General features: G+C 42.0%; 1 protein-coding gene across 1 annotated transcript in view; it reads right to left on the bottom strand.

Annotated features, from left to right (window-relative positions):
- The window catches only part of LOC308077210 (A-type potassium channel modulatory protein DPP6-like), a 154097-nt gene that overhangs the window by 13715 nt on the left and 112881 nt on the right, over positions 1 to 27501 (bottom strand). Inside the window, exons 9-16 of the mRNA XM_080417820.1 lie at positions 11936 to 12090; positions 9490 to 9587; positions 7456 to 7579; positions 5970 to 6008; positions 5542 to 5649; positions 3513 to 3604; positions 2043 to 2090; positions 1234 to 1352 (exon numbers count right to left, since the gene is read on the bottom strand). Coding sequence (XP_080273946.1) covers positions 1234 to 1352; positions 2043 to 2090; positions 3513 to 3604; positions 5542 to 5649; positions 5970 to 6008; positions 7456 to 7579; positions 9490 to 9587; positions 11936 to 12090 — 783 coding nt within the window. The remainder of the gene's footprint in view (positions 1 to 1233; positions 1353 to 2042; positions 2091 to 3512; positions 3605 to 5541; positions 5650 to 5969; positions 6009 to 7455; positions 7580 to 9489; positions 9588 to 11935; positions 12091 to 27501) is intronic.

Raw genomic sequence — 27501 nt, 5'->3', positions numbered from 1 at the left:
CTTGTATGGTGACCCATGGCACAAAATATCTTCAGATGGGGGGGTCCAAGGATAAATACATATTAATTTTGGGGTCCTTGACATGAAAATGTTTGAGAATCACTGGTTTAAACAACATTAGGAAACAAGCCCAAATAAGCTTGAGAAAAAAGCCCCCCAAAAAACACAACCCGCAAACTACCAATATTTACTTTTCTGTAAAGAGACTTTACAGAAAAACAAGCCTAAAGTTGCTTATAATAAGCAGACATGGCAACACTGACAGCAGTAGTTAAGTTGTAGCATGTTTAGAATGGCAGAGGTAATGGACTTGCACTTTAGATTTCACTGCAGGGAAAATAAACGCTTGCTAAATGCTACCAAATGATATACAACCCACCTCAATACAAGCTATATTTGTGGCGATAAACTCTAAAGTAATTTGTCTTAGTTTTACTGCACAGCAGTTGGTGCTCTTTGGCTCTCTAGGGCAGAACAGATGGGGAGTTTATAGGGCATGACTTGCACAGGCTATATACACGTCATATAACAGTAAATTAATGCAAGTGCAAAGGCGGTGCCACGTTTGGAGATAGCACGGCTTTGTTGTTCAGAATAGTACACAAGCATAGACACAGTTGTACAAGTTCAACTTTTTTCCATGGTTGCATGTTTTTGCTCTGTGGCCCAGAAGGATCTGTTCATGTCAGGTCATGTATAGCTCTCTTTTAAGCAGTCAGAACGTACAAGAAATGTTAGTTACTAGTGGCTTCGTCTTCAAAGTTTTTCAGGTCAAGGACCCCTTAGCTGAGAAAGAGATGAAGCAGGAACCCCCACTATATATTGTATACCATTGTGTTGCAGATTAAACTTTTTCCTAGATAGCTTCATAGACTTGTTTGACAGCACTATCATCAGTGGATTCACGTGAATGTGTATTTTCTGACATTTAACCACATAAACCATCAATACTTGGTAAACTTGACCTTTCACTCTGTACTGTGTTTTCCCCTCTACACCAAACCTCTTTGCCGAAAATAGCCGATCTGCAAAATAGCCGATCTGCGAGGTTTGTGAGGCCTTGCTATTTAGGGTTCAAGTGGTTAATCGCGAGGCGTTGTGAGCTTGTAGATCTGCTATTTTCAATACTTTTGTGTGACACTCTTGTATGGCGAAGTAGGGCATTCATTTACGAAGAGAAAAGGAAAAACATAAAAAGTTGAAATATGGACAAAAGACAGTGTCATCATCTACCTTGGCAGTTGAGCAGGAAGTAGCTCATGTTGTGGCTGAAGGAGCCACTGACATATCCGCACATGTCTGAGAAGTCACATGACAGACAGCGGCGGTTGAACGGGCCGACCGCGTCGGCGCTGAAACACACACACACACACACACACACACACACACACACACACACACACACACACACACACACACACACACACACACACACACACACACACACACACACACACACACACACACACACACACACACACACACACACACACACACACACACACACAGTGTGAGAAAGAGAGAGATGTGTGAACTTACTGATTTCTTCCATCACAGTGAACTAACTGTATTTCCATTCCAACACACTCTCACTCCCCAAACAGCCCATCGTGACTTCTTGGGACAAATGTGACCAAACGTCAAACATTTGACTGGAAGGGAGTACCCTTCCATTCATCTGGTGCCGCCCCGGGCACTTCCGCACTCCGGGAATGCGGAAGTTCTCAAACCCTAAAACGACGGAGGCGCGCTTTCTAAAGCCGCAATGACCCACGAGAGGCACCGCCGAGCGAGCCGCCAGGCGACCGAGTCGCCGTGCAGAGCGTTGCCAAGTCAGCTTTAGCCGACTCAGCGCAGTTCGAGTTATGTCCCGATAGGTACAGAATCGTAACTCATATCCCCCCTAGTCAACATGTGCCTTCGAGGGTATACCCCCTTCCAGTCAAACGTTTGGTCAAAAGCTTTGAAACAAAAATAGCTGGAACCAAATACATAAAAAAGAAAGAAAGGAAGGAAGGAAGGAACCCTCCATCACCCTCTACCTGTAGAGATGCCTTCGCTTCGGATCGTCCTCGGTGCTCAGGAAGTATCTGAGTGAAAACAGACGACAGTAAACATCCCATTACAAAACACTAAGTAAACAACTATTAAACCCTGTAACACATGCAGATCAGTTGCCAGATTTTTATTATTTTTTACAGCTAACTATTGCTGCTCTATATCTCCGTCACCAATGACATTCTTTTTGACAGTTCTTGGGAATTAGGGGCTGGTTTGAACCGCAGATGAATGAGAGAGATGTTCATAGTTGTGTATTCCTTAAATGGTCGTATAACAATATTTCAGTCAGATAACTCATTAATAGATTGTGAACATTAGTGGCAGTGGCAATGACAGCAAGGAGGAGGTACAACTAGAGAAAGTGCTCCTCGGACAGATCCGTCTTGATTGCATGACTATAGATAATGTGTACTGATTTGCGTGATGTTTGGCCAAAATCTGTAGGAGTAATATCAACAAACAAAAAAAAATTGCAAACATCGGCCGCTTTGATGTGAGCTGGGAGTGAGTTCCATAGGGAGGCTGCAACTGAAAAGTCACCCCAGGTTCGTAGCTTTGTCTTGGGGACCACCAGGTGGTTGTCATCGCCAGACCTGAGGGTGCGGGAGGCAGGGGGTCATGGCGGTGAAGGAGGTCAGAGAGGTAGAGGGGAGCTTGGTTGTTGAGCAGAACAGTGCTCAGCCCAGCGGAGAAGACAGTGGGCAGGAACATATCGTCGCTCATAACCTCTTATCTCCATATTCTAACTTTTTGTGTTTTTTCGTAAATGAACACCCTACTTGATCATACTACAGCGTCACACAAAAGCATCCAAAGTAGCAGACCCGCAAGCTCGAAACGCGTCGCGAAGCGATGCGTTTCGAGCTTGTAGATCTGCTACTTTTGCCGTTTTTGAATTTGAATCCTGAAAAGTAACAGTTTTGGACATATGAGGTTTCCACCTGACAGAGACGGTATAAACACTGTGCCACTCCGATGGATTGTTCATAAATGAATGATGGAGATGCAAAATGCAAGGATACCCTTTTTAGAACACAAGTACGCCACCTCTATGCTTTGGGATAGGGTTTTGGGTGGGAGAGAGGCTGAGGAGAAGCCTTAAGATTGGGAATATGTGCGTGTGTGTGTGTGTGTGTGTGTGTGTGTGTGTGTGTGTGTGTGTGTGTGTGTGTGTGTGTGTGTGTGTGTGTGTGTGTGTGTGTGTGTGTGTGTGTGTGTGTGTGTGTGTGTGTGTGTGTGTGTGCGCGTGTGTGTGTGTGCGTGTGTGTGTATGTGTCCTCTTTTCTGCGAGTACACTGGTGCTCCCTTTACAAGCTCACTTCAAACAAAACCGGGTGACCATGACACCACAAGTGTCTACGTGAAGAATATATGTAGGGTGTGATAGGACACACGGTAATGCACATGCAGGAATGTGTGCACGTGTGTTACTGCTTCACAGAGTGGCTTACATCAGCTGGCTGTCCTCGTTGTAAGCTAGGATTTGGGTGACATCCCAGTCTCCAGACGTGATGGACTGTAGTGTGTCTGTGCTGGTGTTGGGCTGTGGGTATAAGTGGGGGGGGGGGGAAGAGAGAGAGAGAGAGAGAGAGAGAGAGAGAGAGAGAGAGAGAGAGAGAGAGAGAGAATGCTTGAAGAGTTCCAAACTTCAATACAACTCACCAGATAAAGTCCCTTATCATATTGTACGACATGAGTTATCTGGTTGATATGAGGAATAATGAAGAACAGTGTTGGAAAGAATATTCTGAATCTTGAAAACATCCTGTAAAACTCTCCAGTTAACCACTACAGTTTATATTAAATACACAATTGAAAAGCCACGATGACACGATGGCAGTGTTGCCAGCGTGGCTTTTCAATTGTGTATTTAATATAAACTGTAGTGGTATTATTTTAAAAAATCTGCTCCACCGCCGTTTCCAGGAGCCAGAGGCATAACTCCTCCACTTGCGTGTGATCGATATAACTATTCTATTCAAGAGAAAAGGAAAAGTAATGACCAAAAAAAGGCATTAAAAAAAGATCCAGGTCCAGGCAGTCAGGTATAAAAAGGTGGCGCTCGGGTGGTTTGATTGATTGATTGAATACTTAATTTAGAAAAGACATGGAAACAGTACATGGAAGTACAATTCACAATACAAAAGGTCCTCTAAACTGGATCGCTCACTGGGTCAGCGGTGGAAAAAAGTAGTTATTTTACTTAAGTAAAAGTAGCAATACCATATGAAAATACTCGGTTACAAGTGAAAGGCCTGTGTTCAAAATGTTACTTGAGTAAAAGTACAAAAGTATTGGCATGAAAATATACTTTAAGTACCAAAAGTAAAAGTACAAAAACGTTTGAAAATAGCCGATCTACAAGCTCACAACGCGTCGCGATGCGACGCGTTGTGAGCTTGTAGATCGGCTATTTTCAAATAGCTTAGGTATAAAATAGGGCTAAAGTGGTTAATGTATGTTTTATAACGTAATAATGTATATCTGTAACTAGTAACTAAAGTTTTCAAATAATTGTAGTGGAGTAAAAGTGCAATATTTGTCTCTGAGATGTAGTGGAGTAGAAGTAAAACTATAGACAATTGGAAATACTCCAGTAAAGTAAAAAATACCTCAAACCCTTGAGTAAATGTACTTAGTTAGTTTACACCACTGGGTGAAGTGTCTGCCCACCAACGCGGAGGTCTGTGGGTTCGAATCCACCGTGGTGCATCCGGCTTTGTCGAGCGTCTATATACGTACACGATTGGCCCGTGTTCAGGGGAGGGAAGCTGGGCGGGGAGGGTGATTATTTGTCACTGCAAGTAATCCTACGGGCTGGGGGGCAGGGAGTGTTGGGCGGGACGAGTCATTACGCTCCTGGTGGGGGCTCCTTACTGGCAGGTGGGTCAGTAGGATACAACAGCACTGCAGTGACAACACATGTGTGGGGAGGATGGCATAACGACTAAATTGGGGAGGAAAAGGGGATAAAAAGAAAAAGAAAAAAAAGTATAATAGGCCTTTAATTTAATGGGATGGATATATTAACTCATTCAGTGCCACATGACGTCAAAGACGTCATGAGGCCTGACGCCCTGTGTGCCACAAGACGTCAAAGACGTCATGAAAAAAATAAAAAAAATAAAAATTGGAAAAACATATTCAGAACCAAAGATATGATGATTTGAAGATTTGCTGCTCCATTCAATTCTTGTTTAACTTTTTACTGAAAAAGGCTGTATCTCGGCTCCTAAGCACTTTTTTTTTACAATGAATTTTGCTGTGGCACTTTGCTGTGGCAACCAAAATTCCATAAATAAGCATGGCATTGAAAGAGTTAACATACACCAATGCATGAGAAAAAACTACATGCATTGGTGTATGTTAATGAGCACCGGTGGTTTGAGGTGGTTTGAGGTTTTGATACCAGTGGCACTCCTGTAACTTCTCTCTACAACTGTATTGGTATTGTTGTGTTCTTCCAGTCCAGCTGCGTACCTGTGAGATGGACATGGAGATGTGGAAGAACTTCCCCCTGCCGCCCTGAGGGATCGCCCTGGTGAAGAACAGCCTCAGGCCGTCCTTGGAGAAGAGGGGCTCTTCATTCTGATACATACAGAGGAAAAAAAAGAAATATAATTCAGCCCAGTTCAGTCCTTGGATCAGTTTCTTTCAATTTATCTGAATTGTTGGTTACCAGAAATGGTTTGGACTTTGTGATAGAATTATTTGTATAATTTTTTTTGCTTAATGTAAAATATGATTTAAAAAAAAATACATAACACTACCACTACATAGGCACATTAACAAACCCAAGGCATTGTTAATGAGCTGTTGTAATCGGTTGCAACAGTATCATTTGAAGGTCACATGCTTGGTGCGTACATACTGCACCGTACAGCACACAACATGAACTGTTCTCCTACCTGTCTGTGTAGCCAGCCTTCACTCTCATCCTCGTATTTCTGTAAAGAGCACGCGCACGCACACGCACACACACACACACACACACACACACACACACACACTTAACTCATTGGCCGCCATTATCGCATTAACGCGATCTAATAAATAGCGCGCTTGGCCGCCAGGATCGCATTAATGCGATCTAACGTCTTTATTGATCTTTATGCTCTGATCACGCTATTCTGTTATGAATCAGGCTAAGTTTCGGGTTCCACTTACTTCAACCACCACTGCATCCGGTTCCATGACTTGGGTTCCGTTTTCGGTTTTACATTTTTCCCCCCAGTCATTTTCGACCATAATAGGGAAACAAACGGTTTTTCACACGCTATGAAAAGCGATCGGAGACCTCCCCTCCTATAATCTATGGTCTGGGTGACGAACAGTCATCCCCGTTGTGTATCACAAAGTAATTTTCGCCGATAACAGAATCTGAGACATTTCACTTCCGGTTCATGTGTTTCACTGTGTGAGTGGGTCTGGGAGGGGGCGAGTGTGATCGAGAGGCGATCAAGCTTGGTATGTGCTGCACTCTAGTGGTGGAACGATCAAAATGATTCAAGTGTCAAGGTAGACTTTCTAGATGTGAATTAAATAACAAAATAACGAAACAAAAAAACACGAAAATCGCTGGCAAGGGCTGCTATGAACGAGGTTTTAACTCTGGCAGTCAATGAGTTAATATTCCTACTCTAAATGTGCAGCTTTTTATACGAAAAATAACTTGACAATTGATAGCTACATGGAATAGAAACATCTCTAGACCCTAATACTGATAGACATTTGGCAGATATACATTAGTGCAACCTTAATATACCTAGAAATTACAATAGTGAGTGACATTAGAGGCAGGCAGTGTTGATTTTGACAACATTTTGATTTAGTTTTCGTCATAGTCTTTTGGAAAAAAAAATCCATTTAGTTTTAGTCATATTTTAGTCATCTGAAATGTTTTAGTTTTTGTCTAGTTTTAGTCAACTAAATATAACATTCTAGTCGACTAAATCTACAGTTGATTTAGTCGACTAAAATGTATTTTGGCGGTGCCTTGTTGGCGTCCTAATGCCTGATTTTACACTTGGTTGCAGATCTACAAGCAGATCTACAAGCTCACAACGCGTCGCAGCGCGACACGTTGTGAGCTTGTAGATCTGCCATTTTCAGAACACCCGAGTGCAACCAAACATAAAACGACTTGTCTTTTAGTTCTACTGGATCTCTGCTCCACTGGTCCCTCACTAACATTTTAGTCTAGTTCTTATTTGTTGACGAAATTGTCAGTACATTTTGTCTTGGTTTTAGTCATCATAGCTTAGTTTTTATTTAGTTTTTGTCAGTGAAAAAAGGTAGTCGACGAACATTTTTCGTCATAGTTTTAGTCGACGAAATCAACACTGCAGGCAGACAAACAGGCAGACAGACAGACAGACAGACAGACACCGATACCTTGGTGCAGACCCCCGTCGTGGCCCCGCAAAGTGTCAGCATGGAGATGTTCTGCGCTCTGTTCAGCCAGTTGATGGCTAGCTTCGTGGTCGTGGCCCATTTTACCATTGTAACATAGTACTCACTGAGAAACACAGGGGAAATAATGAAGAATAGTTACAAGCTATATAATATATATATATAATATATCGTCTCTGTCGGGTGGAAACCTCATAAAACTGTTACTTTCGAGCTTGTGGATCTGCTACTTTTGATGCTTTTGTGTGACACTGTAAAGTAGGGCGTTCATTTACGAAAAAACACAAAACGTTAGAATATGGAGATAAGAGGTTTCTACCCGACAGCAATGATATATGCAGTATATGCAGTACAACACTATCTGTGAACCACCAGTAGGGGGAGTTGTTCTCTGTGCGTGACAAGAATATTTAAATACAAAGACTAGAACAAGGCACCAGAATGGTTTATATGGTTGGTTTTTATTAAGCAAAAAACACTTTGGCTTCAAATCACACCGAACTTTAGAGCTAGACTTTTAAATAAAACAACTTCTACATACCGATTGCCGGTCTGTTTTAGGATCGATTTCATGATTTTGCTTACAACTTGGCCTGGCTCCTAATGACATTTTAGAGTTATTAACACCTTATGAGGCAAGCCTGAAGACAAATGGTGGCCGTGCCTTTGTGGTCAGGGAAAACCTCGGCTCTGGAAGAGCCTTTTTCTTTTTTTAAATCAAAAGGCCATTCCATAATTACATTTTAAAAATGGAATTGTTCAACAAAATTATTCTGTTCAAGCTACACTTTATATTTTATATGTTTTGTAAATCATTCATGTAAAGCACTTTGTAACTAACTGTTTTAAAATGAAGTTGATTATTATTATAATTTACCAGAGTTCAGTCAAGTTGAAGTTGTTTGATGTTGTTAGAGGTGTAAGGCTTAAAGGGCAAGACCACTTTGGTAGAGGTTTGGGTTGTGTAGTTGCCATGATGTAACTCCAAAGGTGGGCAAGAAATGAAAAATTATTGCTCCATTGATTAGAAATTGATAATTCAAAATATGCTCCTCATTGACTTACATTGTACGGTAAAACAGCTCTCAAAGTCACTCTTTTAGCACATAAACGAACGCAAACAAAGTTGATTCAGACAATATAGAGCATCACCAAACCCAGTACTGTTTTGTTTTAAATAAAAATGTCAACTTCCTGTTGATTTTACCATTTTTAATAAGTAGAAAACCTGGACTGGATCCACGGATCCGGATCCAGATCTTCAAATAGTAAAATCAACATGAAGTTGACATTTTTATTAAAAAAACAAACAGTACTGGGTTTGGTGATGCTCTATATTGCCTGAATCAGCTATGTTTGGGTTCATTTATGTGCTAAAAGAGTGACTTTGAGAGCTGTTTTACCGTACAATGTAAGTCAATGAGGAGCATATTTTGAATTATCAATTTCTAATCAATGGAGCAATTATTTTTTATTTCTTGCCCACCTTTGGGGTTACATAATGGCAAGGTACTACACAACCCAAACCTCTACCAAAGTGGTCTTACCCTTTAAGCACTTCACCTGGATGAGTCACAGTTAGTGAAATACCATAATATAGCTCAAGTTATACTTGAGTGTCAAGTTATACTTGAGTCTTGATTGTGTATGGTACAATCAAGTCTCAAGTTCTACTGGTCGCGTTGTGAGCTTGTAGATCTGCTATTTTCAAATAGCCTAACTATAAAACAGAATTGAAGTGGTTCATGTATGTTTTATAATGTAATAATTTATATCTACAAAGTAACTAGTAACTAAAGTTTTCAAATAATTGTAGTGGAGTAAAAGTACAATATTTGCCTCTGAGATGTAGTGGAGTAGAAGTATAAGTATAGACAATTGGAAATACTCCAGTAAAGTAAAAGTACCTCAAAATTGTACTTAAGTACAGTACTTGAGTAAATGTACGTAGTTACTTTACACCACTGCAATCAATGACTGATTATCTAGTGAATGGGCGTGAAAGACACTACCTACCCTATTCTGGGATCCTCAGGTCTCCTCATCTCAATGGTGTGAAGAGGACCATTGAGGTTCACCACGTACAGAGTGATCACTGGGTTCTCCTCCCCGGCCTGGATGAAGAGGAAGACAGGGGAGGGAGGGTTACATGTCGGGAAGCCTTTCCGACGGTTACTATACCTAACCCTAACCCTAACCGCACGCGGAAGCCACGTAGTCGGAGTAGTTCGATGTCGGAATTATGAGCGGTACCCGGGAGGGAGGAGGAGAGGAAGACAGGGGAGGGAGGAGGAGAGGATGAAACGGAAGACAGGGGAGGGAGGGGGAGAGGAAGACAGGGGAGGGAGGAGGAGAGGAAATAAAATTGGAGGACATGAGTGCCATTTCAAAATACTATATGTCCATTGGTGGGAAAACATAGAAGAAACATGATACGTGCATGATGTCACACAACTGAATCCCTTCCAGCCATAAATGAGCGTATGCCTGGTGAGGTTAAAGTGAAACTCATGAAGTTGGATCATAGATAATCTATGCATGGTCGCCACCGAACACCTCGTTGTGATTTGTGTGGCTTCGTTCACAAACTACACACATAGTAACTTGCAGTGGTGTAACAATACAGTAAGTGTATCGACGATGCATTGATTTTAATGTCAACGATCAACCTATATCGGTACAGTATGTAAACAGCAACATATCCTCGCAAGTCGTGTGACTTCCATCGGTGTAAAATCTTATCGTTGTAAAATAATCGATTGTATCGATACTAATAACTTGTGCCTTGTATTTAGCAATGTTAAAGGGATTGTAGGCAAGTTCAGAGAAAAAAAAAATAGCTTGCTTTATTCGGATACAATGCGTGTCACTGCCCGCCCCTGCTGGTTCTCTGAAATTTTATTTTTAAATAGGCTCTTTCATGATAAATTAACCACATATATGAAGTTAAACAACTAAATTCTATCCAAACGATATCTTAAAAGTAAATTCCGTGCCTCAAAAAATAATTTTGAGAGCGTTTTAAAACCGAAAGTAAAAACTGCCCACAGAAAACAATGGCAGCTCGTTCCATTTTTGTCGTCTGCACTCGGTTCCATTCGGTTTCACTCGAACAGTTGACACGGACACGGACGCGCACGGCCGTGCATTTACGTCCCAGACAAACAAACTGTAGGGAAAATACTGATTTCAGAAAGAGGACTGTGTTTCAATGCAGGAAAACACCCCAGCATCATTATATAGTGGCTGATAGAGGGGAAAAAATGCAAAATATATATATATAAATATTTTAAAAATGTAGGCTTAATGTTGCCTAGAATCTACACTTCATCTCTATATATGCGTGGAATCTCTGCATGCCTGTCAAGGTGAGTTTGTCCAAATTTGGTCAAAAACAATGTCTATGTTTTTGCCAGTGAATCATTGTTTTTAATGAATATTTCCTATAACCCATTTAGACCTGAGACCGATTCTAAAAATGCCTTCTAAATCATTACAGTTTTCTGAAAAACGTATGAGTATATATATAGCTCAAATCGAAAATGACACAGATGCATTCCCAGATTGAATGTATACTATACACGTATACATTTCTGGCTAAATAGTTACTGTATCGATTTTAAATCATTGTATCGTATCGTATCATAATCAATGAACGAATATCGTCCATGTATTGTATACCATGTATCGTGATACCTATCGTAGTTAAAATTTATGGTTAAACCCCTAGCAACTTACCATTGATAGTTCAAGATTGCACAGGGATGCCATGCCGTTAATAGCCTCTATGCCCCGTTGGAATGTGTCCCTTGTGTAGGTACATGACCAGTATACCATAACACGGTACAGGCCACCAGTGGTGGAAAAAGGACTCACACTTTTTACTTAAGTAAAAGTATCAATACTGCAATATAGAAATACTCTGTTACAAGTAAAAGTCCGGAATTCAAAATGTACTTGAGTAAAAGTACTAAAGTATTGACATCAAAATGTACTTAAGTACCAAAAGTAGAAACTACTCATTATGCAGAATGTCCCATTTCAAGTTTTCGAATGCATAAAAATCTTTGGAAAATAGCAGATCTGAAAGCTCACAATGCGTCGCATTGCGGCGCATTGTGAGCTTGTAGATCGGCAATTTTCAAATGGCCAAAATGTATATGGGGTTGAAATGATTAATGCATGTTTTTACACAAAGTAACTAGTAACTAAAGTTTTCAAATAAATGCAGTGGAGTAAAAGTACAATATTTGGGGTCGAGATGTAATGGAGTAGAAGTAAAAGTATTGGAAATTGTAAATACTCAAGTAAAGTACAAATACCTCAACATTTTACTCAAGTACGGTACTCAAGTAAATGTACTTAGTTACTTTCCACCAAAAAGGCCACAAAGGCCAAAAATGGCTCACCACTATTTTCAACTACAGCTGAATGAAGGTTGTGCAGAGAGAGAAAGGAGTACCTTAGGGTAGTGGTAGTCTTTCCCTGTAGGGTAAGGGATGCCAGTGAACATGGGCAGCTCCATCCTGGGCACCAAGGTGTCGTTGATGGTGGCATATGCCAGCCGGGCACCATCTGGGGACCACCAGTGGGCAATGTGGGAGTGGAAAATCTCCTCTGTGTGTGAGAGAGAGAGAGAGAGAGAGAGAGAGAGAGAGAGAGAGAGAGAGAGAGAGAGAGAGAGAGAGAGAGAGAGAGAGAGAGAGAGAGAGAGAGACAACATTATCAACAGTGATAAAGACAGTGGTGTAAAGTACTGTAAGTACATGTACTCAAGAACTGTACTTAAGTACAATTTTGAGGTACTTTTACTTTACTGGAGTATTTCCAATTATCAGTACTTTTACTTCTACTCCACTACATCTCAGAGGCAAATATTGTACTTTTACTCCACTACAATTATTTGAAAACTTTAGTTACTAGTTACTTTGCAGATATGAATTATCACATAATAAAACATACATTAACCACTATTTCATACCTATGCTATTTGAAAATAGCCGATCTACAAGCTGCGACGCCTTGTGAGCTTGTAGATCAGCCATTTGCAAACATTTTAGTACTGTTACTTTTGGTACTTTAAGCACATTTTGATACCAATACTTTTACTCTACCAGTACTTTTACTCAAGTCAATTTTGAATTCCGGACTTTTACTTGTAACAGAGTACTTCTACATCGCAGTATTGAAAGTAGTAGTAAACATTTGAGAACTTTTCCCACCACTGCATAAAGACAGTGGCTAGATGTTTCAAAGGAAACCATACTCGATTCATTACAATGGCTCACACTCCAGCATCAGAGGCACAAGTCACAGTAACACCATGGCTACAAGCCAGAACAACAGGCCTGCTAACGATGCTGATACAGTACATACTCTACGTGCCCTTGTGGGAATGGAGCCTATTTTGCAAATTACAACTGCTTATTCCGGCCGCACACGCACACACTATACATCTCTCTTGGAACACTGAATGTAGAGGCCATAAATCACCACAGTTTTTAATCTCAGCAGTGCTGAGTATCGACTAAAATAGATCCATTGCCTAGAAATGACCCAAAAAAAAAGCAATTCCTCACACTGGTACAACTATGGGAGTGTATCTTTGTGAAATTAATTCTGTTTTTTTCTTTTGTGTTTTTTTTGTGTGTGGTATGTAATCCTGTAGGTTGAAAGGCTTATAAACAAACACTCCTGTGCAAGGGAGAGATGGAGGGAATGCCAGGCTCCCCACACGCACGCACGCACGCACACACACACACACACACACACAGAGTAAACAAACAGCACCTTTGCTAAAGCAGTGTGAGTCATTCTCACATTATGCAAAAATATGACTCTGGGAATTAGTTTGACAACAAGCACATCCCGACACACCGCGATTCATTATTAAGTCTGTGGTGACATCAAAGAGTGCATGACAAGTAGTGCTACTTATTGTTATTACATGCCACTAGCTACATTTATATCAGCCGTGGCAATTAAAAAATTCATTAATGTTGTTTATCTGTGAGACTAGAACGCGGGCTTCGGGGGAATTAGCATGACATCAGCTACCAATTAGCATTCCCATTAACCCTTTAAGACCGGGAACGCATCTGTGTCATTTTTTTTATTTCTTTGGGCTATTAAAAAAAATAGCAGATCTACAAGCTCATAGCACGGCACTCGGTGCCACACTATGAGCTTGTAGATCTGCTATTTTGGAATCGTGGAAAATGTGTGCAAATCTTTGAATATATATATTTTTTAAAGCGAACATTTGTAACTCAAATCTTTGCTTCTGGGGGATTCTACAAAATGTCTTCTAAATCCAAGGACCAATGTCAAGGACCAACCAAAATGGTACGTATTTGGCCGTGGACCCCCATTTCAAAATATTTTGTTCCAGGGACCCCCAGAACTTGTAACAGAGTAAAAAATGTTGGCTTTAAAAATGTATATATATTCAAAGATTTGCACAGATTTTCACGATAAAAAAAAAAAATTGCAGATCTACAAGCTCGCGCTACGAGCTTGTATATCTGCAATTTCTTAATAGTCCAAAGAAATATAAAAATGACACATAGATGCGTTCCCCGGTCTAAAAGGGTTAACTTGGTACGCTCGGCGGAATGACTTGATGTGCGGGATTATTTGCAAGCCCCTCTGCAGGTACATCAAATATTACATTACTCTGTCGTGGAGGAAAATGTCCAAAACTGTTACACTTCAGGATTCAAATTCAAAAGTATCAAAAAGTAGCTAGCAGATCTACAAGCTGTGAGAGCTCAATTAGGCCTATTGCATATTTTGATGACTTTTCTTATTATTTGATTACATTTAATGCGGCTATAAATAGACTATGTTGCCTTTTGCCAGACCCAAGGGGTCGGGCTTACATGAGGCTTTGTACCTGTTTCGTCCATACATGGGCATGGTCACTTTGTCCTCCGGCCCCAGCCAAAAAAAAATCTGTCCCCCAAAAAAGTCTGTCCATACATGGGCATAGAAGGGACACACGTCGTGCAAAGCACGACGTGTGTCTCAGCCATAAAAGTCTGTCCCCCTTTCGTCCATACATGGGCATAGACACAGGCTGACACGTCATGTGAAGTCTGGGTCTGGCAGAACCAGGTCTCCTGGTCTTGTTTTAGGGTGTTTCGGGCATTGGGGGGTGCGTCATCTACGTCGGGATGTAGAAGGGGGTGCATTATCCTATATCCTACTGTAAATTTGAGGAACCTCTGTTAGTCATTCTGTCCGTCTGATCGGAGGTTCCTGCACATGCGCGGGCTCTGTCGTCACGGTTACGCTCCCCACAGACTATAGGATTTGTAGATGTGTCGGGAGTTACAGTACTTGAGTAAATGTACTTATTTACTTTACACCACTGCTGTTTCTACACACACAAAAAAGGTGGTGGGCGCTCGGGTGGCGGAGGTTGTGGTTTCGAATCCACCGTGGTGCATCCGGCTTTGTCTAGCGTCTACATGAACACAATTGGCCCATGTTCGGGGGAGAGGGAAGCCGGGCGGGGAGGAGGGTGATAATGGTCATTGCACGTACTCCGACGGGCTGGGGGCGGCACCTGTCAGCGGGGAGTGTTGGGCGGGAGGACGAAGGCTCTACATCCTCCTGGTGGGGACTCCTCACTGGCAGGTGAGTCAGTAGGATACGACAGCAGTGACAACACAGACATGTGTGTGGGGAGGAATCAATTGGCATAATGACTAAATTGGGGAGAAAAAGTGGCTTAAAAAAAAGGAGGTGGTGCCCCCAGAAGCAAAAATATTTTTTTACTGAATGGGTTCCCAGATTGCCGAGTGCATAACCCAAAAGCCTGCATATAGCTTGGCTGCGGTCAATCCCCGGTTATGGACTAGTGTTAGAATAACTATCACTGTAGGCTAAAGCCAGAGTGCCGCGCTACAAGCTTGTAGATCTGCTATCTTTGAAAAATCGTGAAAATATGGGCAAATCTTTGAATATATATTATTTTAAAGCAAACATTTTTAACTACAATCTTTGCTTCTGGGGGTCCCTGGAACAAAATGTTTTGAGATGGGGGTCGGCGGCCAAATACGTATCATTTTGGGGGTCCTTGACATGAAAAAGTTTGAGCACCACTGATATAGAAACATACGTTTTTTTCAGAATACTGATGGGATTTAGAAGACATTTTGTAGAATCGGAACCTCAGGTCTTAATGGGTTAAATAAAGCCGCGATCTAAAATCCAAAACATGTGAATGTTAACATTTAGTCCAGCCGGTCTCTTTCTCTCTCCTCCACACCATGATGGTGAGAGGAGGCCTGGTGGTGTTGCTGGTGTTGTCCACCAGCACCCTGCTGCTAACAGCTCAGCAGGAGGATATCTATCGTCTCTGTCGGACAGAAACCTCTCATCTCCATATTCTGACTTTTGGTGTTTTTTCGTAAATTAACGCCCTACTTGATCATACTACAGCGTCACACAAAAGCATCAAAAAGTAGCAGATCTGCAAGCTCAAAACGACACATTTGGAGCTTCCAGATCTGCTACTTTTGCCATCTTTGAATTTGAATCCTGAAAAGTAACAGTTTCGGACATATGAGGTTTCCAACCGACAGAGACGATAATTGGATTCTGCCGGAGGACCAAATTCACACATCTGTCCATCCAGAGAGGCCTGTAGAGCTGGGGCTGCACTACACCGCACGTCATCTAATGACAGAAAAAAAGAAGACAAGTAACAATCTCTGTCCCATGCAGAGAGGAAACGACGGTGATGCCGTCAGCTGGAGACGATGACCTTTCACCTTTGGATATAGCTTCAGGGAGGAACATCGTTTCTACAAGTTCATGCAGAGTGTGTTCCTCGCAGGTGTGAGAAGACAAAAAGATAATTTGACACACGCATAGCGCGCGCACACACACACACACACACACGCACGCACGCACGCACGCACGCACGCACGCACGCACGCACGCACGCACGCACGCACGCACGCACACGCACACACGCACACGCACACGCACACACACACAAACACACACACTTTCTCTCTCTCCCCCACATAGTTGAAGGAGTGTGTATGGAGCTCAGCAAAGAACGATGGTTCCTGCGCGGGTTATTATGCGCCAGCCTTACAATGAGTTGAACACGACAACAGAGAGAGAGAGAGAGAGAGAGAGAGAGAGAGAGAGAGAGAGAGAGAGAGAGAGAGAGAGAGAGAGAGAGAGAGAGAGAGAGAGGGAGGGGGGGGGGGGTGATATAGGGAGGGAGAAATTGTGCTCATATTTAGTATATGGAAATTCCCAGAGAGAGACAGAGACAGAGAGACAGCGAGAGAGACAGCGAGAGAGACAGCGAGAGAGACAGCGAGAGAGACAGAGAGAGAGACAGCGAGAGAGACAGAGAGAGAGAGACAGAGACAGAGAGACAGCGAGAGAGACAGCGAGAGAGACAGAGAGAGAGAGACAGCGAGAGAGACAGAGAGAGAGAGACAGAGACAGAGAGACAGCGAGAGAGACAGCGAGAGAGACAGAGAGAGAGAGACAGACAGAGAGAGAGAGAGAGAGAGAGAGAATTTTAGTATGCGACACCCTAACAGTGAGCTGAACAGACAAGAGAGAAACACAAGAGACAGAGAGAGAGATCAAACGAGCTGTAGAGAGTGACATAGGAGTCATGGGACAAACTAAAACTTCTGTGAAGGGCAAAGTATCAGCATTCAGCAGTAGAAGAACGCATGTGTACATGCAAGGAGAGAGAGAGAGAGAGAGAGCGAATGAGAGAGCGAGAGCCAGAGATATTGACAGTGTCGCGAGTCATTTGCTCCCATACTGTCAATGTCATTTTCCGTCTCATATCTCACGCAATCCTGTCCCTTTCCTTTCACCTCACATTCTCTCGCTCTCTCTCTCTCTGCTGTGATTACCCAGGTAACGCTGTCACAGACTCATCTCGCCTCACATGGCTGCGTGGGCTCAATTATTCACGGGAAGCGAGGGCATTACTAATGCATGAGCCGTCGTGATTGTGAGTTAACCCATTCAGACCTGGAACGCATCTGTGTCACTTTTTGATTTGAGCTAAAACGCATTATTTTACACTTTGGGCTATTCAAAAATAGCAGATATACATGCTCGTAGCGCGGCACCGAGAGCTTGTAGATCTGCTATTTTTGAAAACAATTTGATAATGTGTGCAAATCTTTGAATATATATTGTTTTAAAGCCAACATTTGTAACTCAAATCTTTGCTTCTGGGGGATTCTACAAATGTCTTCTAAATCCTAACATTATTATAATTTTTATTAACATGTTGCTATATATATCAGTGATTCGCAGACTCCCATCTGATGAAATATTTTGTTCCACGGACCGCCAGAAGCAAATATTTGAGTTAAAAATGTATCTATTTATTCAAAGATTTGCACACATTTTCACGACCTTTTTTCTCTCAAAAATAGCAGATCTACAAGCTCATAGCGCGGCACTCGGTGCCACGCTATGAGCTTGTATATCTGCTATTTTTGAATAGCCAAAGAATGACACATATGCGTTCCCGCCGGTCTTAATGGGCTAAGTGGCCGGTGGGAATATAAAAATGTGCAGATGGGACACGCGTGACGTCTCCAACGTGGACAGAAATAATTAGAAAAAGAAATGGGAGGTGTGTGTGTGTGTGTGTGTGTGTGTGTGTGTGTGTGTGTGTGTGGTGGGGGGTGTTTCTACAGTACATATACATCCCAGTTGGCACTTGATGGATTATACTGGCATATGGATACTATTATTGCCGTAACAACCTAATGATTATGTCCCTTGAGTAGGTTAATGGTTGTATCGTTGTTGTCGGGCAGAAACCTCTTATCTCCATATCTAATATTTACATTTTGTGTTTTTTTCGTAAATTAACGCCCTACTTGATCATACTACAGCGTCACACAAGAGCACCGAAAGTAGCAGATCTACAAGCTCTAAATGCAGGGCGAAGCGACGCGCTTCGAGCTTGTAGATCTGCTGCTTTTGGCTCTTTTTTTTTTGAATCCTGAAAAGTGTTGGACATATGGGGTTTCCATCTGACAGAGACGATATGCTGGTGGTGTGGGTTGTGTACTGACACAGTGATCAGATTGACTTTATTTAACCCATTAAAAAACGGGAACGCATCTGTGTAACCACTTAAACCATTATGTTATACTTTGGCTATTCAAAAATAGCAGATGTACAAGCTCATAGCGCGGCACCGAGTGCCGCGCTATGAGCTTGTAGATCTGCTATTTTTGAAAAATTGTGAAAATCTTTGAATATACATATTTTTAAAGCGACCATTTTTAACTCAAATCTTTATCTAGGGGGTTCCTCGAACAAAATATTTTGAGATGGGGGTCCGCGCCCAAACATATTTAATTTTGGAGGTCCTTGACATGAAAAAGTTTGAGAACGACTGACATAGTAACATAAGCTTTGTTAGGATTTGGAGGACGTTTCTACAAAAGGACATTTTGTAGAAACGGAACCTCAGGCCTTAATGGGTTAATCACAACAGATACGTGGATGTCTCCAACAGGGGGCAGCAGTGTCACATGTTAAAAACCGTGCAAGGCAGTACAGTGGGCAAGTAGACTTGCCAGGGCATGTACAGAGAGATGGACTGGAGGGAGGTCATGTGAGGTCATCTCATCTCAAACGCCCTCCTGTTAGAGAGTCCTAGAGCAGTGACCTGCTCACTCACTATGAGTGGTGTAAAAAGTACTCAAATGTTTGATCTGAAAACGCATTTTCTCTTTAATAAAGAGCTGGAGAGACAGGGAGACTCTTGTTACTGAACAAACACTCTATGGCAATGAGTACTATCAGGATATAGAGCTATTTAACACTTATTTTAACCAAAGAAAATCCCTTACCCTACACCTTTAAATAAACCTACTCATACAAAGATTCATTTATCTTCATATCTTGTCCTCACTGAAAAAAAGATTACAGCTTGGTGCCAAGAGATTCTGTTTGCATGTTCTCAATGTGATTGATATAAATCCAACACGGAATTACAGTAAGTGATAGCAATCTCCCAACATGTTGCATCACTGAGAAGTGCAGTATTACATTTATAAATGTGTCTGAGAAATGTCAAAATGTCAAAATAAAATGTCAGGTTCACACTTGTCACGTTTAGAAATACCTGCTACTACTAGTTAGTTCATAGTTTCACTCCAGTTCACATCGTTCTGCTCAGGTAGTGAGGTAAAAGTATACCTGTCCCCTAGGGTAGGTACCCTCACAAAATCCATGCATGGTCTCCATAGAGCGTGCCAACGCGTCGTCACCACGGGGGGGGGCGCGGCATAGTAGCGCAGACATGTTTGTTTTGGGCAATGTTAAGTCAACCTGGTTAATACCCCTCAAAGATGTCCGCTGCTACCAAAAGACACTTGTTGACGCCCCCTTCAGGATTTTTGGCACGCTCTATACTGCCTCCCCCTGGTTATCCGGGGCGCCTGATGGAGGGGAAAGGAACTGGTTGGAATAACGTGTTCCTTCCACGTGCTACGTCCTACCGGGGAAACCCCCCCCCCCTTCCAGGTGATAAGAAGCGGCTTGCTAGCTCCTCATGCATTGAAAGGGGGCATGAGCTCAGTTCTGGGCTCTCCCTAGGCTGGCAGAGGGAGAGTAGCGCCCAGGATTACATGGGCAATTGGCACTGGGTGAAAAATGGGTTACAAAATCGTGGGATTAAAAATGAATTAAAAATGAAGTATACCTGTCCACCATCACAGCCCGCTTAGGGTAACACCTCCAAACAGGCCCATAGCGGGACAGGTGGGGGACGGACGGACGGACGGACGGACAACAGTAAGTCCTCCCGGTGGGGGCTCCTCGCTGGGAGGTGAGCCAGAGTACTGTACAACAGCAGCAAAAAATAATACTATAGTAGGGGGTACTAAGTGAAAAATCGTTACGCGGCGGATAAAAGCATGAAATTTGATACAGATGTCCCTTGGGTCATCCTAAAACATCCTAGAAGGGGTGCCCAAAAAAATCTTAAACAGGAAGTGAGTTATGGACAAAATCCAAAATGGCCACCTAAACTGTTGACCGTTGACTCAAAAGACACCAAAATAATCTCCAAAAAGCATAAAATGTGGCACACATGTCCCTTGGGTCATCCTAAGACATCCTAGAAGGGGTGCCCAAAAAAATCTGAAACAGGAAGTGAGTTATTGACCAAATTGAAAATGGCCGCCTAGTGTTGTCGAATGACTCAAAAGACAACTAAAGAATCTCCAAAAAGTATAAGATGTGTCACACATGTCCCTTGGGTCATCCTAAGACATCCTAGAAGGGGTGCCCAAAAAAGTCTTCAACAGGAAGTGAGTTATTGACTAAATTGAAAATGGCCGCCTACAGTGCTGGCGATTGACTCAAAAAGCCTACAGAATCTCCAAAAAGCATACAATTTGGCACATATGTCCCTTGGGTCATCCTAACACATCCTAGAAGGGGTGCCAAAAATAATCTGAAACAGGAAGTGAGTTATTGACTAAATTGAAAATGGCCGCCTACAGTGTTGAAAGATGATGCAAGATACCTAAAGAATCTCATAAAAGCATGAAATGTGGTACAAATGTCCCTTGGGTGATCTGAACGCATCCTACAAGGGGTGCCCAAAAAGGTTTTAAACAGGAAGTGACCGCCTAAAGCAGTTGACACAAAAGAAAACATAAAGGGACGTCATAAAAGTGTATAATTTGGTACGTACATTGAGTGCTTCTTAATATATCCTAGAAGAGGTTATTTATTTGCTTGTTTATTAAACTTTTTAGGAAGGGACCATGTTGAAGAAATTCTAAATGGCTGTTTAAACAGTTGACCATGGCAGTCTGCATATTATGCAGACTCAATACGACAGGTTATGCAGTGCATAACCTGCCGTATTTTGTAGTCTACCTTCTGTTTTCATTTCTACATCACTTATTAATTTTACTTTCTGCATTATTTTTTTATTGTACTCTTTGAATCTTCTTTATTTATCTAACTCTCTGCATATTCTTATTTATTTTACTCTGCATCTTATCTTACTCTGCATATTCTTATTTTACTCTCTGCATCTTATTTATTTTGCACTCTACATCTTCTTGCTTGTTTTACACTCTATCTTCTCATGTATTTTCTTCTTGATCATTACTGTTTTTTTGTGATTAGTGTTTAGTAACTAGTACATGTATTCATGTGTGCCATTTCGCAATTACCAGCACATTGGCATAATGCTCTGCAAGGTAACCCAGCATCCCGGCATCTACACTTTCTCGAACAGAAGGGCTCAGCTTTGCAGCCACACTTGAGTTCTCTACAAACTTAAGCAGCCTCTGGCAAGAGTGTCCATAAAGGTGTCCACGAATCAGCGACTTTAATCCATCCATATTTGTCAGGAGATGGTAGAGATTGCATAGCTTTCAGGCTTTTGGACCAAATGCCAGATTGGCTGCTCGATTTGAATATTGTAGCAGTGCAGCCCGTGTGGGAGGAGTGTTTTCCATTGAGAGACTATTAAAACTTTTTTTGGCACCCCTTAGGATGCATTCAGATCACCCAAGGGACATTTGTACCAAATTTCATGCTTTTATATGAGATTATTTTTTATGAGTGTCTTTTGCATCGTCTGTCAACACTGTACACGGCCATTTTCAATTTAGTCAATAACTCACTTCCTGTTTCAGATAATTTCAGGCACCCCTTCTAGGATGTCTTAGGATGACCCAAGGGACATGTATGCCAAATTGTATGCTTTTATGAGATTCTTTAGTTGTCTTTTGAGTCAATCGACAACACTGTAGACGGTCATTTTCAATTTTGTCAATGACTCACTTCCTGTTTAAGATTTTTCTGGGCACCCCTTCTGGGATGTCTTGGGATGACCCAAGGGACATGTATGCCAAATTGTATGCTTTTATGAGATTCTTTAGTTGTCTTTTGAGTCAATGGATAACACTGTAGGCGGCCATTTTCAATTTTGTCAATAACTCAGTTCCTGCTTAAGATTTTTTTGGGCACCCCTTCTAGGATGTCTTAGGATGACCAAAAGGACATGTGTGCCAAATTGTATGCTTTTATGAGATTCTTTAGTTGTCTTTTGAGTCAATCGACAACACTAGGCGGCCATTTTCAATTTAGTCCATAACTCACTTCCTGTTTCAGATTCCTTTGGGCACCCCTTCTAGGATGTCTTAGGATGACCCAAGGGACATATGTGCCAAATTTTATGCTTTTTGGAGATTCTTTTGGTGTCTTTTGAGTCAACGGTCAACAGTTTAGGTGGCCATTTTGAATTTTGTCCATAACTCACTTCCTGTTTGAGATTTTTTTGGGCACCCCTTCTAGGATGTTTTAGGATGACCCAAGGGACATCTGTATCAAATTTCATGCTTTTATCCGCCGCGTAACGATTTGGCCATTTTTTGTGCTTAGTACCCCCTACTACTACTCGCTTCCCTGATGCTGACAAATGTGAACTACGCACCCTGTGGGCTCCGGCACAAACCTGCCGATGAGCCAAAACAACTCAGACAAGCAGACAAACACGCTTGTTGGATGACTAGAGCCGTCTAGCCAGGCAGACACCCACAGGGGGGGAAACATGACTCGAATGAAAATGTATGCATCAGCCTTTTATCTCGACACACCAGAAGGGTTCTTTATGCAGGTTGCATCATGCTGCCCGGAGGGCGCCACCACGTACCGGGGCCCGCACCATGGATGACAGCTGAGGGGTTCTCTAGGACATTGGTTCTCAAAGTGGGATCCGGGGACCCCCAGGGGTCCTTAGAGGGTTACCAGGGGGTCCCCAGCAAAATGTGTTAATATAGCGTCACAATCATTTTAACCACTTTAACCATAATGTTATACTTTGGCTATTCAAAAATAGCAGATCTACAAGCTCATAGCGCGGCACCGAGTGCCGCGCTATGAGCTCGTAGATCTGCTATTTTTGAAAAATCCCTGGCACAAAATATTTTTGAGTTGGGGGGGGCCGGGGGGGGGGGGGGGTCCGCAACCAAATACATTTTGGGGGTCCTTGACATGAAAAGGTTTGAGAACCACTGCTCTAGGACGCATCTCTCCTTTTTGTGTGTGTTTGTTTGTTTGTGTCTTTTTTATTTCCCCTCTTATATTACCACCACTGTGCAGAAACACACATCATCATCACATGCAGACACATGGCTGCAGATTAAGAAGACAGCTGCATGTGTGGCAGAGGACATGTCAAGCCTCAAGATGTCATTTTGGAACCTTTTCAGCCCATCAGCCATCAGCTCTGCTCTGTCCTCGTGGCTGTGCGGGAGGGCGGGCGGGCCCTTAAAATCCTCCTTTCCCCTCTGCCCACACAGACTGAGCCACAGCTTGATCCTGGGCCACTAGCGGGGCCCAGAAAGCCATTGGCGGAGTAAAGCTCATCCACTTCCCTGCAGCATGGCAGGCGCATATCTTCCTGACACTCTACAAGCATGAGGGCACGCCCAACATCTGAGGCCACACGCATGTGGGGCTCATTAAACACATGTCGCTATACGTCTAACTGCTAGTACAGACGGCGTCGGTTCATGCTCATCGAGGACGAGCTCAGCTGCTTGCATACATTTATTTAAGCTTGATATACCAGTGGTTCTCAAACTTTTTTCAAGTCAAGGACCCCCAAAATGATATGTATTTGGCCATGGACCCCCATCTGCAAACGTTTTGTGCCAGGGACTCATAGAAGAGAAGATTTATGTACAGCATATATTTAAAAAAATCAAGATTATTCAAAATGTTCCAAACATTTTCGATATTTCTCAGATTTTTTTAATAGCCAACATATAAATGGATAAAGTGGTTGAAATGATTGTGATGCTATATCAACTACCTTTGCTGGGAACCCCCTGGAACCTAGCCTGGTAAACCCTCCCTCCGGAAATCTCATTTCCATTTGATTTCAGGAGTGAGTCTGGCCTGATCGCTCATTCTGCAATATTGGCTGTGGGCTGGAGTTGGGCGGGAGTAATACCGTTGACTGACAACCCCTTCAGCCAATGATCGTTTTTCCCCTTCAGCCAATCAGCAGTTCACCAGTCTAATGTGACGCAACGGGACTTTTGAGACGGCCATGCCCAAAATGGGTTGCCTTATTCGGATACATGGGTGTCACTGCCCGCCCCTACCGGTTCTCAAAATTTTTATTTTTAAATAGGCTCTGTCATGATTAATTGACCACAGTGAAGTTAAACAATTAAATTCTATCCAAACGATATCTTATAAGTAAATTCCGTGCCTCAAAATAGAAGTTTGAGAGCTTTTTGAAGTAAAAAAATAGCGGAGAAAATAGGGGACAGAAAAGATGGCTGCCGTTCGTGTTTTGTCGGCTGCATTCAGGCTGCACTCGGTGCCATTCGGGCTCACTCGAACTCGCCACCTGATTGGCCAACTGTCGCTGTCAATCACAGAACGATGTGCGACGACGCTGATAGGCTCGGTTAGTTGGTAATTCCACTAGAAACCCCCACAATGGGCAATCAGGCCAGACTCACTCCTGAAATCAAATGGAAATGAGATTTCCGGAGGGAGGGTTTACCAGGCTACCTGGAACCCCCCCAAGGACGAACCACAGCTATATACTTCACCATACGACGAATAGCGAAAATAGAAGATCAACACGCTGACGATGGTTCGTGTCGCAACATGTTGTGAGCTTGTAGATCTGCTATTTTCAGGAAAATTTCAACCTCACGTCCCTATTTTGGGTATTTGGTCATTATGGGCAAAAAGTAAAAATAAAAATGGTTAAATGATGTGGTTACACTGACATGATGCACGGGAGCTAATTTTGTTCTTTATTGGGGTGCTTTTAACATAAGTTATTAACCAGGTAGCAAAATTACAAGAAATCCTATTAATCACAAAGACACTTTCCAATCAATGCAGCGAGCGAACCCCTCTGAACATGATTACCTGTACTTGTTTGGTTGCTATGCCAACCTGCATGGTAGCCAGGGGAGCCAGTTAATCATCTACCTCGTTTCGTCCCGTCTTCTATTCTTATGTCCTTCGTTGCTGTCGGGCACAAACCTTGTATCTCCCTATTTCAACTTTTGTTTAATGTCCTACTTCAAGTGGTTCTCAAACTTTTTAATGTCAAGGACCCCCAAGTTGATATGTATTTGGCCGCGGACCCCCATCGGAAAATGCTTTGGGCCAGGGACCCCCAAAAGAGAAGATTTGTGTTTACTTTAAAAATATATATATATTATTAAACATTTTCCAATACTTTCAAGACTTTTTAAATTCTAAAAATAGATGTAAAAGCTCGCTGTGAGGTTATATATCTGCTATTTTTCAATAGCCAACGTATAACATGTAGAAAAAGTAGTTAGAATGATTGTGATGCTGTATTAACACATTTTGCTGGGGACCCCTTAGAACCCCCCCAAGGACCCCTGGGGGTCCCCGAGCCCCACTTTGAGAACCAATGGCCTACTTTGTCACGAGCAGTGTCGTCTCAAAAGTAGCAAAAATTGCCTAATCTACAAGCTCACAACGTGTCGTAGATCAGCAATTTTTTGGTATATCTGAATTAGTTTGAAAGCAAAAGTGTGTCTGTGGGTTTTGTTATATGTTATAAACATTAAACCGATGAAGCATATTAACATTAAAAAGAGCTTGTGACTAAACTATAACTACACTGACTGGATCCATTGGAACACAGGTTCTTCTTTTCAGGATTCAAATTCAAAACTAGAAAGAGTAGCAGATCTACAAGCTCAAAACGTGTCGCTTTGCGCCACGTTTCGAGCTTGTGTATCTGCTATTTTGGATGCTTTTGTGCGACGCTGTAGTATGATCAAGCGGGGCGTTAATTTCAGTGGTGTAAAGTAACTAAGTACATTTATTCAAGTACTGTACTGTTTTGATGTACTTTTACTTAACTGGAGTATTTCCAATTGTCTATACTTTTACTTCTACTCCACTACATCTCAGAGGCAAATATTGTACTTTTACTCCACTACAATTATTGAAAACCTTAGTTACTAGTTACTTTGCAGATATAAATGATTACATTATAAAACATACATTAACCACTTTAGCCCTATTTCATACCTAGGGTATTTGAAAATAGCAGATCTACAAGCTCACAACGCGTCACATCGCGACACGTTGTGAGCTTGTAGATCGGCTATTTTCAAACATTTTAGTACTTTTACTTTTGGTACTTTAAGTATTTTGATACCAATACTTTTACTCAAGTAAATTTAAAATTTGGGACTTTTACTTGTAACGGAGTACTTCTACATTGCAATATTGATACTTTTACTTAAGTAAAACATTTGAGTACTTTTTCCACCACTGGTTAATTTATGAAAAAACTAAAAGTTAATATATGGAGATAAGAAAAGTTTCCTGAAAAGTTAGGGTTTTGGACAGGTTTCCACCCCGACAGCGTGCCATGTAAACATTGACTGAAGAGCTTTCTTTTCTGTCAATACATGTTGCATTAGTGACCGTGTGCCACGTTCACCATCCTTACTGTTAATGAGCAAAATGGATCTGTCTGGCAGTCATCATTATGGGTTCCCTGGGTTTAACACCAAGGGGCAAATCGAGTAGCTGCAGACCCCTACTCTCTCTCTCTATCTTTTTTTGCGTGTGCGGGATGAAAGATTTATCCGATCAATAAATGATGAGTGTAATTTACCAGCCCTTCAGCGCTGCATAAGTACGAGTCAAGGGGCCAGACGCCTCAATATCATACTGATTAACTCATTCCCTGCCTAGAACGACTAAAACGACTTTTGTCCTTTAAGCCCCCTCTGCCAAGAACAACTAAAACGATTCATTTTTTTTCTTATTTATTTATTTAATTTTTAACCTAAAGACCAAGGAGATATGATTTGTTGAAGATCTAAACTCCCATCCACTTCCTTGTTAACTTAAAACTTAAACATTTTGTATCTTGGCTCCTGAGTACTTTTTTTTTTCTATGAAAAATCTCTGGCAGTTTGTCAAACGCAAAAATAAAAAAGTTCTGGCAGT

Source organism: Gymnoscopelus braueri, assembly GCF_963280865.1.
Source record: "Gymnoscopelus braueri genome assembly, chromosome: 21".
In the NCBI taxonomy this organism is placed as follows: domain Eukaryota; kingdom Metazoa; phylum Chordata; class Actinopteri; order Myctophiformes; family Myctophidae; genus Gymnoscopelus; species Gymnoscopelus braueri.
The sequence above is the reverse complement of the archived record's forward strand: the minus strand, read 5'-3'. Positions and strand labels throughout refer to the sequence as shown.